The sequence below is a fragment of the Pan paniscus genome, chromosome 23, assembly GCF_029289425.2.
Source record: "Pan paniscus chromosome 23, NHGRI_mPanPan1-v2.0_pri, whole genome shotgun sequence".
Lineage (NCBI taxonomy): Eukaryota > Metazoa > Chordata > Mammalia > Primates > Hominidae > Pan > Pan paniscus.
The window spans coordinates 55,772,252-55,785,487 of NC_085927.1; the positions used below are offsets into that span (position 1 = coordinate 55,772,252).

Genomic DNA, 13,236 nt, shown 5'->3' on the forward strand with positions numbered 1-13,236 from the left:
ACCCGGCCCAGCTGGTGTGGCACCCGTGTCCAGGCTGGGGGTCTTGGTCTAGACAGGACTCAAAGTGGCTGTTGGGCACAGAAGCTGGAAGAGAAGCTCAGGTCCCAGGTGGGGCCCCACAATGGCCCCCTGTGGCTGTCCACGCCCCAGCCTGCCCTCTGACCCTAGCCAGGGCTCAGTCACAGGGGGACAATTCACTGCCTGAGCTAGTCTGGGATCTGCATCCCTGACACACACAGAGCTCAGGCTGGGGACATCGGGGTGGAGGCAGAGACCAAGGCATGGGCAGAGAAGCCTCCAGGCCACAGCTTGGCCCCAATCCCTGCTTGTGCAGTTGAAGGATCAGAAGCCCAGAGCCCTCGGCTGCCTGGCCCTGCTGCAATCCTGACCTGGACCAGCCAGGGCCAAGGTGCACTCTGGCCAGGGAGGGCTGGACAGGCTGCCTCACACCCTCCACCTAATTCTGCGGCTTACACGAAGGTGATAGCAGCACACACCTCATGGGGTCCTACATGGATGAGTTGAGGCAGTGGAGGGCTCAGGACGGGTAGGAACATAAAGTGCTGGATGCGTCTGGGCCGCTTTTATTAATATTACCCATCTCCGAGCAGGCCTGGACCCTGGGCCTCATGGTCCTGGCCTGGGTGCAGCCTGAGTGGGTGCTGCGTGTGTGTGCGTGTGTGCATGTATGTGCGTGTGTGTGTGCGCGTGTGCAGTGTGCACGTGTGTGCATGTGTGTAGGCGTGTATGTGTGCAGTGTGCATGTGTGTGTGCATGTGTGCAGTGTGCATGTGTGTAGGCGTGTATGTGTGCAGTGTGCATGTGTATGTGTGTGCAGTGTGCATGTGTGTGTGCGTGTGTGCAGTGTGCATGTGTGTGCAGTGTGCGCACGTGTGCACGTGTGTGCATGTGTTTATGTGTGTGCGTGTGTGTGTGCCAGGTGTACTGCTGTATGTCTCTCCACACGTCTCTGTCCTTCCCCCTCTGTTTCTCCCTCTCCCTCTGGGTCCCTTGGTCCCTCTCTGTCCCTCTGTCTCTCTCCAGCCCCACCCGGCCCCCGCCCGGGCTCGGGCTGAGTCAGCGTCTCCACACTAAGCTCTTCCCTGCCGTTGTCATAAACAGATCATTGGAAAAAGTCGTGCCAGGTCCAAACACGCCGGCGCCCGTGCGCCTGAGGCCTTTGTTCCGACCCAGCGGAGGCCCTCACACGCCAAGCGGCAGCCCCCCAGGTGGGGACAGCAGGCTCCGAGTGGGAAGGACCTGGCCTTCCGGGAGCTTTTCCCCAGCCCTGAGGTGCTGGGGGAGCCCAGGAGGCCCCTCCTGTGTCCAGCCCAGGGTGGCCTGCCCTCGGGAGTGCTCTGGCAAAGCCAGCAACTGCCTGTGTGAGGTGGCACAGAGAACCCTTCCTCCCCGGGGCTGCCCCAGGGCCTCTCAGCACCTGGATCCTGGCGGGCGGTTCCCTGAGAGCCTGCGGGCTTCTCTGGCCCTTGGGGGCCACATGGCCTTGGGTGAGTCACATGGTCTCCTTGGGAGCCTCAGTCTCCCCATCTGTGATGTGTGGACAACAGGACCTGAGGCACTCATGTGACGGGGCCCAGCCCAGGCGGGGGCTACCGCCAGGAAAGAAATGACCCTCCCGAAAAGGCGGCAGGAGTTGGGCTGAGTAATGGCTGAGGGCCAGGCTGCTGTGCCCCTGTGAGGCCGAGGGAGGGGCCCTACCCACCCTGGGGTCTGTGTCCTGCCTCAGTGGCCCAGGGCTCTGGAGCCTTTGCCCACGGAACCCACGTGGGAAGCTCTGCGGGGACCTCCATGTCCCCATTCTGAGGAGAAACCCCAAATCCTGGCAGAGTCCCAGCCCCCGCCTCGGCCCCTCATGAGGCAGGTGGGGCATCAAGGTCCCCAGGGCACCAGGCTGCACCCAGGGTCACACAGTGGGACCCGGGCAGATAGGGCCTGTGTCCTTGGCCATGGCCTCTCTGCAGCCAGACTCCATCCCCACTCCACTCTTGTCCGTCTGTCAGGGCCCCGCCGGGGAGGATGGAAAATTCCCAACTTGCATGAGTTCCAAGTGGCCTCGGAGGGGCCATGTGGAAGGACTGGGACTGGAGGACCAGCAGCTGCCTAGCCCACAGGGCCTCCATGCCACCCCCAGGAAGGGCCACAGCCCTGCCACTGCCATAGCCCCTCAGGCTCCGTCCTCCCAGGAGCCTGTGAGCTGCCTTCCCGGGGAGGGGCAGCCCCGGCCTCGTCCCACCCTGAGCCAGGAGTGGGCTTGGGCAGCTTCGCCACTAGGAAAGTCTTTCTGACCCTGACCTTCAAGGCCCCAGTTGTCCGTACAGTCCTGGCTGCCTGGCCCCTGAGCCTCAGAAATGTCTGCTGAGCTGCCTTGGGCTGGGCCCCTGAGATGAGGGTGGAGGTGGGGAGTGACCAGGGTCATCAGCCTGGGGCCTGCAGACAACCAAAGTGTGGCCAGCACGAGACTGGGCCCAGCAGGCATTGCCTCCCGGCCTGGCCCCATTGGCCTGTGCTCACCCATCGTGTCCTGGGTACAAGCCCTGGCCTGGCATACAGCAGGCACTCAACGAATGCAGGCTGATGAACAACCAGGTCTGATGAAGGTGGCTGCCCTCCCACCCCCACGCTGACTGTCCTCTGAAAACGGCTGCTTAGTGACCCTCTGCCCTCAGACTGCCCCACCCCACACTGGAGGACAGTGTCCTGGGAGTGACAGTCAGATCCAGGTTCAAATGTCCCGTCTGCCTCTGACCAGATGACTTTGGGCCACCCCCTCCTGTCCCCTATGGGTGCAGCACCGCTCAACGGAAGGTTCAGGCGAGCCGCAGGTGTCCGCTGAAATTTTCTAGTAGCCACATTAAGAAAAATGAAAATAATTTTGGTGAACTTAATTTTTTTTTTTTTGAGACAGAGATTCACTCTTGTTGCCCAGGCTGGACTGCAGTGGTGTGATCTTGGCTCACTGCAACCTCCACCACCCGGGTTCAAGTGATTCTCCTGCCTCAGCCTCCTGAGTAGCTGGGAGTACAGGCATGTGCCACCACACTCAGCTAATTTTGAATTTTTAGTAGAGATGGGGCTTCACCATGTTAGTCAGGCTGGTCTCAAACTCCTGACTTCAAGTGATCCACCCGCCTCAGCTTCCCAAAGTGCTGGAATTACAAGTGTGAGCCACCATGCCTGGCTGGTGAACTTAATTTTGATAGTATATTTTATTTAGCCAATATATCCAAAATCTTACCATCTCAATATGTAATCAGTAGAAGAGTTATTCAAGAGATACTGTATTTGCTTTGGGGGTTTGAGTCTTCAAAATCCATGCATATCTTACACTTACGGCACATGTCGGTTGGTCCATACCATATTACAAACACTTCCCTGCCAGAGGTGGCTTGGGGTCACCAGAGTGAACAAGTGAAGAATCCAGCCCTCGAGACCTCGTCCCTGCTGGGGGTCACTGGGCCTGGCCTGCAAAGCCCCGCAGGGCGGTAGGTGCACCTGGCCCGGGAGTCACCCTCTCACCACACGACCCCTGGCCTCTCAGATACCCCGAGATGGGTCCCTTGGCCCCTCAGGCTGTCCAGCAGCCAACAGCCCTTGCTGAGCCCCTGCTGTGTGCAGCCCAGGAAGACACTCCCCACGCAGAGCTCGCCCCCAAAGCAAACAGGAGCGGGTGACAGCTGTGCTGGTGTCCCGGGCCGCTCACGTGAGCATGGATTAGGGGCAGTCCCTATGCCTGGTCATGTCTGAGGCTAGCACATGATGGGCAGGACGCAGCGTTCCCTGGCAGCTCAAGGGTGGGGCTAGGGGGCCCGAGAGCACGCAGTCGCTGCCCCAGGCCCAGGCCCGTGGTCCTGGGGGACTCTGGGCTCTAGGGGGATGGGGGCGGCGCAATGGTTGGAAGGAAGCGGCCTGCAGAGGGAAGCCCTCACCTGCTCAGAATCTTCTATGCCTTCTGGGCCCTCCAGAGCTTCACTGGTGCTCCAGCCCTGCCCTCACCCTCCAGCCTCTCCTGTTAGCCCTGGAAGCTCCTGTCATTCCTGCAAAAGTGCTCTCGGCTTTCTGGCCCCAGAGCCTCAGCAGATGCTCTTCCGTCCACCTGGCACCCCCTTCCCTGCACTCACCTCCAGTCTGGCCTGGGTCACCCCCTCCGGGAAGCCCTTGCTGACATCCCTGATTCGATGATAGTGCCTGGTTGAAACTCCCTGCCTTGCTGGGGGGCCCCAGGTTTCCAACAGACTTTCCTAGGATACGAGGTTCTCCTGATGCTCACGCTGCCCCTTCGTTCTCCTCCCCCCACCGTGGCAGAACACTGCTCAGCTGGGGACAGTCACCTCTAAGCTCATTTCCAGTCAACAGAAGAGACAAGAGACAAGCCTCTCTCGACACATGAGGAATAGACCTGGGATGGGCTCAGGAGGCCTCCAGGCACGAGGGGGACCACAGCAGTGGAGGGGGGCCTAGTGTGAGCCTTGACCCTCTGAGGCGAGCAGAGCAACTGGAACCCAGGGGCCCAGGGCAAAGCCAGCACAGGGTCCTTAGAAGAAACATCTGTCTAATGGGGAGAAGTGAGCGCCCCATCCCCAGAGGCATACAAGCACCCACACCAGGTGATGGAAAAGGGATTGGAACTTTGCACAGGAGATTGATTTGCCCTTTTAAGGGGTACCCTTTCAGCCCTCGAGATTTAGGCACAGCCCAAGGTCAAGGCCTGAAAGGGGCTGTCCAACCCACACAGGCCAAGCCCCTTCTCAGGGCCAATCATTAATTGGCACTGCTTGAGTGGCTGTTCCCACGAGCGTCCTGGCAGCCTGCCAACCTATGGCCCAGCTCCCAGCCCATGCCAGGGTACCCAGCTGGCCTCAGACATGGCTGGCCTCCCTGATCAGCCCCTCTTCCTGCTCATGACTCACCGCAGCTGAGCCCTGGAAGGGGAACGGGGCCTGGCATGCTTGGGGAGGAGAGAGGAGTCAGATATGCCTGAAGCTCTGGTTCTCAGAAGGGATGTGGGGAACCAGGGTGAATATGGGAGGCAGCTACTGAGATTCCAGGCTAAGAAGTTCACTTTATCCTGAGGCCATAAGGAGCTACTGCAGGTTTTGGAGGAAGAGCTTCTGTTTAACTCAGCAACTAGGGCTGGTGTGGGCAGGAGGCAGTGACAGCTGCCAGGGGAGGGCCAGAAAAGCAGACCATGCTGCAGCCACAGGGCAGAGCCCTGAGGTGTATGGGGAAATGATACCAGGTTTCTGCTGAGACAACTGGCCGGGAGAAAGCTGGGGACAGGAGATTTAAGTAACAGGGTGCTGAGTGTGTCAGGCCAGAGGTTCGCATGGGTCGCAGGGAATGGAAGCCGTGAGCAGGAGTGAGCCTGCGGCCGAGAGGGCAGAGCGGGGCGAGGGGGCCAAGGTGCACCTGGAGGAGCTGCCACTTCCCAGCTGGGACTGGGCAGAGAAGTCCAGGCTACAAGCCGGGGCCCAGAAGCCAGGGAAGAAGGGGAACAGTTGACACCAGGAAGGTCACAAGCGGCCCAGACCAAGAGCAGTAGGGGCGATCAAGGGTGTGAGGTGAGGATGGTGGGTGTGGACAGCTCTGCCAAAATGTTTGCTTCTGAAACGCTCGGGAAAGCAACAGGGGGGTCTTAGGTGGGCTCCCTAGCAGAAGACTGAGACGGGATGCAGTGCTTCCAGGATGGAGGAACAGGACAGGACACACAGCCATATGCCACACAGCCTGATCCCCAGGCGAGCTCGGGGACCCCACAGTGATGCCCAGGGTGGCCCACATGTCCCTCACCCCATGTCTCATGGTCCCAAATAAAGTCCAAGCTCCCAGCCCTCTGTCGAGCAGCAGGACGATTTCCACATCTGCCCCTCTCCTGGCGCAGCGAGGCAGCAAGGATTAGCAGGAACGGCGAGGGACACCTGATCGACGCTCAGCTCCACCACAACTCCCCGGGGGCTCGGCCGGGAGGCAGGGGCACCCACAGCTGCCTCTGAGCCCGCCAGCTCAGCGCTGAGGGGCCAGGCAGGCAGATGGGCCCTGGCATGAGTGAGCACTCGTGCCGACGCCCTCCCCACTGGGGTGGATGGGCAGCCCTGCCTGCCACAGCTGGCACCTGGAGGGAGGGAACTGCACTTGGGTGGTGGGGCCCCAGGGAGCGGGCGGTGCCACCCTCCTCGCTGTGCCAGGCGCCACCCACAGGCTGCTCACCACAAAGGGGGCCCCAGGGGCTTTTCCCCTGCGCCACCCCCAGCCCCACACCAGCGTTCCAAGCCCTGCAGAACCTAGCTCTGGCCTGTGTCCCGGCAGCTGCGGCTCTGCTCGGCTCCAGGATCAGAAGGACATGTTATGCCCATGGGCTGGGCACCCCTGCAAGCCTGGCACTGTGCCAGTTATCCCCCCCTCCTCTGCCTCTTGCCACAGCCTGGAGGGCAGGGTACATCACTAGCCCCACTCCCATGCACACAACAGCAGTTTACTGAGCACCTGGGAGAGCCATGGGGACCCACACGAGGGCCTACTGGCTCGGAGCTCACGTCACCAGTGGGGAAGCTGAGGCCCTGAGCAGCCCCGAGTGACGTGTTCAAGGTCACACAGCTGGATTCAAACCCAGGTCATGCTCCAAAGATCCCTTTTTTTTTTTTTTTTTTTTTTTTCCTGAGACAGAGTCTTGCTCTTTCACCCAGACTGGAGTACAATGGTGCCATCTCGGCTCACTGTAACCTCCCTCCGCCTCCCGGATTCAAGCAATTCTCCTCCTTCAGCCTCCCAAGTAGCTGGGATTGTCTGGCTAATTTTTGTATTTTTAGTAGAGACAGGGTTTCACCATGTTGGCCAGGATGGTCTTGATCTCTTGACCTCAGGTGATCCACCCCCCTCAGCCTCCCAAAGTGCTGGGATTACAGGCATGAGCCACCAGGTCCGGCCCAAAAGTCACTTTTTAAAGCCCCTCTCTGGGCCTCAGTCTCCTTGTCTGTAAAATGGGCATGATGAAGCCTTACCCCCAAGGCTGTGAGGACAGGGAGGGGTTGTGGCCTCAGGGGCTGTGCACAGGCAGCAGGGATCTTGCCAGCCCACCTGGCAGGTTTCGGTGATTGCTTGGTGTCCATCAAACCACTCCCCACACCCGCCCACCCACCCTGCCTTCCGGCCATTGGATTCCCCGTGCTCCACGTGTCATGCTGGAGCATCCCGCACAGTTCACTCGGCTCCCTCTACCCAGCTCCACTCTTGGAATCCACGACATTCACACAGCACTTCCTGTGCCCCAACTACCCCCTGCAGTAAGCGTTACTATTCCCTGCTCTCCAGATACAGGAATGGAGGTTCTGCCAGAAGAGGCAATGTGCCTCCCTCTACACGGCTGCTAGGCAGCGACAGAATGGGCCCCAACCACTGCACGGCACCGCTAGCACCACCGCGCCACCAGCCTACAGGCCCAAGGGCCCACGGCCACGTCATGACGATGTCCTCCAGCCCCGAGCAAGGACCCTCATCTGCGCACAGCCTGGCTCCCATTGAGGCCTCCCCTGCCCCAGAAGCAGCGGTGCCACCTAGGGCCAGGCCAGGCACGCAGAAGGGCTCACAGGAAGGCAAAGAAATCGGCCCCCCAGGAGATGTGTGCGGAACAGCGGCCTGGGCTGGCCTTCAGTGGGTGGCCTGGCCTACTGCCCCTGGCCACAATGGCTGGGCCCCTTGAGCCCAGAGGCGCCCTTACCTACTCGGAGCTCTTGCCCGAAGACGGTCTTCTCGCCGAGGGCAGAGCAGTTCCAGCGTCCGAAGCGGAACTGGTACTGGCACTCGTTGATGCCCATCTGCGCCCCCTCCCCAATCACAATGATGGCATCGGGCCGGCTCTGGCAGATGGCACGCTGCCGCGGGGCTAGGCCAGGAATCTTGTTGCAGATGATGTTGGCTCCCAGGGCCACCACGGATGACAGTGCTCTGTGGAGGGGAGGAGACAGAGGCCGTGAGACGACGGCGGCCAGCGCCCCTCCTCACCCCCAACACCTTTCCCCCACTCAGCCTCTCAGTCACAAGCCCTGCACTAGCTCCGCCCACCAGGGCACAAGCAGATCCCTGCCCTCAAGGGGCTGTTTCCCATCAACTCACATGCGTGACCCCAGGAGACCACACCAGTCACCCCAACTCACACGCGTGACCCCAGCCACACACACCCAGGCCTCTGAGCCTCAGAATGGAGAATCACGCAACCGCAAGTCCCACAGCTCTCCAGGCCACTGAGTCAGATACACAGCCCTTCAGATCAGACAGCATCATGCTTGGGATGTAGCAGCCGCCAACTCGGGACTGTCTGTGCTGTCTCTAAGCGGCAGAACCCAACTCCCCGACCAATGGGGCTTTCCCCTCATTTATAAATTCCCCGATGGCCCCTCCGTGGCACCTGGGCCAGGCAGGCTGCTGAAAGGGCCGGCAGCCAAGCCCATCCGGTACTGACTCCAGCTCCGACCTGTGTGTAACTTTGAGAAGGCACCCCCTGTCTGAGCCTCAGTTTCCACACCCATGAAATGGGGGTATAAAACACCCATCCCCCACCACCCAACCAAAGGCTCAGACGACCACAGGGAGAAAGCCCACACCGGGAATGGTGGCTGTTGCTGTTTTCTCTCCTGTCAGGGTGACTGGGTGCACGCAGAGGAAGAAATTAGGCCTGCAGCAAATTGAGCACCTACTGTGTGCAAGGCTTGGCAGGGGCCTTATTGCAATACTGCAGCCTCGCAGTGGTCCACTGAGGGGAACTTTGTCATTAATCTCCTAGCAACTCTCAGGACCTGAAGCCCTAGACAGGAACCCGCAGGTCACGCTCACTCTACTTCAAGTGATATCAGCGGGACTGTCATTTGTTCATTTGTTTGTTTGTTTTGAGACAGAGTTTCGGAGTCTCACTCTGTCACCCAGGCTGGAGTGCAGTGGTGTGATCTCAGCTCACTGCAACCTCCACATTCCGGGTTCAAGCCATCCTTTTGCCTTAGCCTCCCGAGTAGCTGTACTACAGTTGCCCACCACCACACCCGGCTAATTTTTGTATTTTTAGTAGAGACAGGATTTCACCGTGTTGGCCAGGCTGGTCTCGAACTCCTGACCTCAGGTCATCTGCCCGCCTCGGCCTCCCAAAGTGCTGGGATTACAGGTGTGAGCCACTGCACCCAGCCTTGTGTGTTTTTTTAATGAGGTGAAATTCCCATAACATAAAATGAACCATTTTGAAGTGTACAGTTCTGTGGCATTTAATACATTCAAGTGTTGTGCAACCTCCAGCACCGTCAGGTTCCCAGATATTTCTGCCACCCCAGAAGGAAACTGTACCCATCAGTCACTCCCTGTTCTCCCCTCCCCGACCCAGCAACCACCAGTCTGCTTTCTGTTCCCATGGATTTGCCCATTCTGGACGTTTCCTATGGATGGAACCATTCATCATGTGACCTTTGGCGTCCGGCTTCTTTCACTTAGCGTCGTGTTTTCAAGGGTCATCCACGTGGTCACAGGTCAGTGCTTCATGCGTTTGTAAGGCTGAGTGATATTCCATTGTGTGGACAGACCATATTTTGTGTATCCATTCATGGCTGGGCATTTCGGCTGTTTCCACCTTTGGACTACTGTGAGTGATGCCGCCATGAACGTGCGGGTAAGGTTTCTGTTTGAGCCTGTTTTCAGTCTCTGGGGCATGGACCTACGAGTTGCTGGGTCAGGTGGTCCCTTCGCTTTCTGAGGACTTGCCGGACTGCCCTCCACAGCGGCTGCCCCAGTCATCTGGCTTTAAGCACCCATGGAAGGGGCAGTGAGCTGGAAGGAGGGGGGCGGCTGGTTTCAGGCAGACCTGCAGGCAACAGTGGGTTTCAGCACAGCGCTTGGCTTCAAAACAACAGATCAGGCCTGTTTAGTGAGGGGGCAAGATGTGGGAGTTGGGGGGACCGCCGGGGGCTCCCCGAAGCTGATGCCCATGGCCCTGGGCCCCTAGTGTGCTGGGGACCCTTCTTCTACCTACTGCCCGCCTGCCCTTTTCTTGAGGGAAACAAGTCAGTGATTTTCCAGGGCGGCCGAGCACCCACAGCCAGCTGGAAAGTCCCCGTGCGGCCTGAGCCCACAGCACGTGCTGCAGCCGGGCTGCCAGGGTGACACTCAATCCCCGAGGCCCGCCCGGCCCGCCCACTAATCTGGCCAAGACCTCCCTGGGTCTCCCACGGGCACAATGGGCAGAAAAGCCCCAGGCTGGCATGGAGGAAGAGCATCTGGATGGGTGGGGCTGGGAGCGGGCTGGAATCTGGGGAATTCAGCCCAAAGTAATTGTAGATCCTCAGAAAACCGAGCTGGGGAAATGAGATGGATGGGAACCCTGCCGGGCACCCTGTTTGCCGTGGGGCAGAGCCCGCCTCAGTCCCGGCCTGAGGGACACTCTCCAGTCCCAAATTCTCCCAGCAGGCTCAGGGCCGAGAAACCCCCATTATCTGCAGTAGGTGCCCTTGCTGGGGGGACCCTGATGGGACTTAGTGTGGACCCTGGGGGTGGCAATGGATCACTGCCATGGCCAAAGCCCTGGCCTCCCGCCACCAGCCAGCTGTCCACCACCGGCCCTGCCAGCACCCGGATCTGACCAAGTCCGTCTGCTCAAAGCCCATCCATAGCTCCCCATTGCCCAGGGGACCGTCCCAGCCCCTGTGCCTGGAACTAGAGGCCTCGTGGGGTCTGGCCTCAGAAGACCCCGCCTCCCAGCTGTGTCTGCTGGTCCCTCCCCTGGCTGCTGCCCCTTCTCCGTTTTTCTGTCTGACATATTCCATTTCCCTTTCAGGGCCCAGGTGAAAGCCCCACTGTGCTCAAGCTCCTGATTCCCTGGCACTGAGGGGGAGCACGGTGGGCACTGGTTTTGCAGGTGTAGAGCTCATTCTGCAGTCTCACAGTCACCGTGTCCGTGCCCGGCTTCCCCTCACAGTCGCCGTGTCCTTGGCTTCCCCTCATAGTCACCGTGTCCTCGGCTTCCTCTCACAGTCACCATGTCCATGCCCCGCTTCCCCTCACAGTCACCATGTCCCCAGCTTCCCCTCACAGCCACCGTGTCCATGCCCCGCTTCCCCAGCAGATGGTGGGCCCCTCCAGGACAGTGTCAAGTCTGCGCTCAGCCAGGTCTCCGGGCTGCCGGGTGTAGCCATCCCGAGTGTTTGTGGAATAGATAAATGAGTAAATGAACAAGTCAGTACTTAAGAACCACATCTGAAAGAACTACAACTCAACAACAAAAAGACAAACAACCCAGTGTTACAATGAGCAAAGCGCTTGTAGACATTTCTCCAAAGAAGATATACGCACCGCCAACAAGCTCTGGAGAAGACGCTCAACCTCAGTAATCACTGGGGAAGGGCAAACCAAAACCAAAATGAGATGCCACCTCACACCCACTAGGATGGCTATGATTTAAAAAAAAAAAAAAGAAGAAGAAGAAAGAAAAGAACAAGTGTTGCCAAGGATGTGGAGAAATTGAAACCCTCACACATTGACGATAGGAGCATACAATGGTATAGCCACTGTAGACAATGGTTTGGCAGTTCCTCAATAAGTTCAACCTGGAGTCACCCAGCGATTCCACCCCTTGGTATAGATTCAAATGAACTGAAGACAGGTGTTTAGACTAAAGTTTGTACACAAATGATCATAGTAGCACTATTCACAATAGCCAAACGCTGGAAACAAACTCAATGCCTGTCAGCAGCTGAGTGGATAAACCAAATGTGGTCCATCTATACAATGGAACATTATGTGGCCATAAAAACGAGCAAAGCACTGGGTTATGCCACGGCGTGGAGGAACCTCAACAATACAATGTTACATGAAGGAAGCTAGACCCCAAAACCACGTACTGTGTGGTTCCGTGGCTATGAAATGTCCAGAATAGGCAAATCCATCGAGATAGAAAGTAGAAACGTGATTGCCAGGGCTGGGAGGGGGAACGGGGAACAGGGAGTGGCTGCCTAATGGGTATGGAATTTCCATCTGGGGTGATGGAAAGTTCTGGAACTGGGGGTAGTGATTGCACCACATTGTGAATGGACTAAATGCCACTGAATTGTTCACTTAAAAATAGTTAAGGTGGTAAATTTTTTTTTCCGTATTTTAACCACGATTTTAAAAAAAACTATCTATACACAGGACTTCTGCACCCCAGTGAAGATTAGGACCCAGTTGAAGGGGATGCAAGAGGCCCACCCAGCCGACGCCCTGCTTGCCTTCTTGCACACTTATCCGGGGTATGTGGGGCTGACAGAGCAGGGGGACTAGAGCCCCCAGCAGCCCCCTGCGTGCCCGTGCATGGGTTAAAGGGGAAGTAAAGGCATCGGGGAATAGAATACAGGCTCTTGCACTGTATTTTGTGCCAGGAGTATAAATAGTTAGATGTGGTTGATAATTCAGAAACAATTTCAAAATTGTCTCCCTTACTAAGTGGGGGTGTTTGTGTTTCCACTAACAATACCAAGTGCTCCCATTCTGAGGGTTGACTCTGGGCCGTTGGGACCTCAGACCTCACCTATGTATCATTTAATCCTCACCTTGCTAGGTGAGTGGTGCCATCCTCATTTTGCAGGTGTGCAGATTGGAGCTCAGAGAGGCTAGGGGACCTGTCTGGCACTGCACAGCCAGGCTTGGAGCCCAGTCTCTGAATCCAGCACTCAGGTAGAAGAAGGAGTGCCACATAGTAAGTGTGGGACACACACTGCAACATGGCCTGGAGCAGGCACTGTGTCGGCTTCTCATTCTCAAAACAGCTTAAGTTCTTCCTTTGCTTAAAATCCTTCAGGCCGTGCAGCAATTCATTCCAGGTGCACAGGCGGCTCCCATGCAGCTGCCATCCCTGCCCTCCCACTGCTGCCCTGGGCACTGTCCAGTCTGACCCCTGCCCTCCCGGAGCCGGCCTGGCCCTGCCACACCCCAGGCCTGGCCCATGCCATTCCTTCCACATGGAGGCAAGGGGGCTGGGGAGAGGGGTGACTGGGATGGGCCCTCCTTAGAGAATGGTCGGTGTGGGAAGTGGGGGAAAAATATCTACCAACTATTTTTACAGCCAGTGATTTAGAGGAGGCCAGAGAGCCGTGCGGGTAGTGTGCTGGGGCCACTGGGGAGCGTGGGGCCACTGGGGAGCGTGGGCCGGCCATGGGCACCCTCAGCAAACCCTGCGGGGTGGACCCAGCTTCGCTCCAAGTGTGAAAACTCTCA

General features: G+C 58.2%; 1 protein-coding gene across 3 annotated transcripts in view; it reads right to left on the bottom strand.

Annotated features, from left to right (window-relative positions):
• WNT7B (Wnt family member 7B) overlaps positions 1 to 13,236 on the bottom strand; it is a 55,888-nt gene that overhangs the window by 21,032 nt on the left and 21,620 nt on the right. For 2 of the 3 annotated variants that reach the window (XM_034951722.3, XM_055106041.2), the window contains exon 2: positions 7,733 to 7,959. In XM_034951722.3, coding sequence (XP_034807613.2) covers positions 7,733 to 7,959 — 227 coding nt within the window. The remainder of the gene's footprint in view (positions 1 to 7,732; positions 7,960 to 13,236) is intronic. The other variant, XM_055106040.2, reaches the window with a different exon arrangement.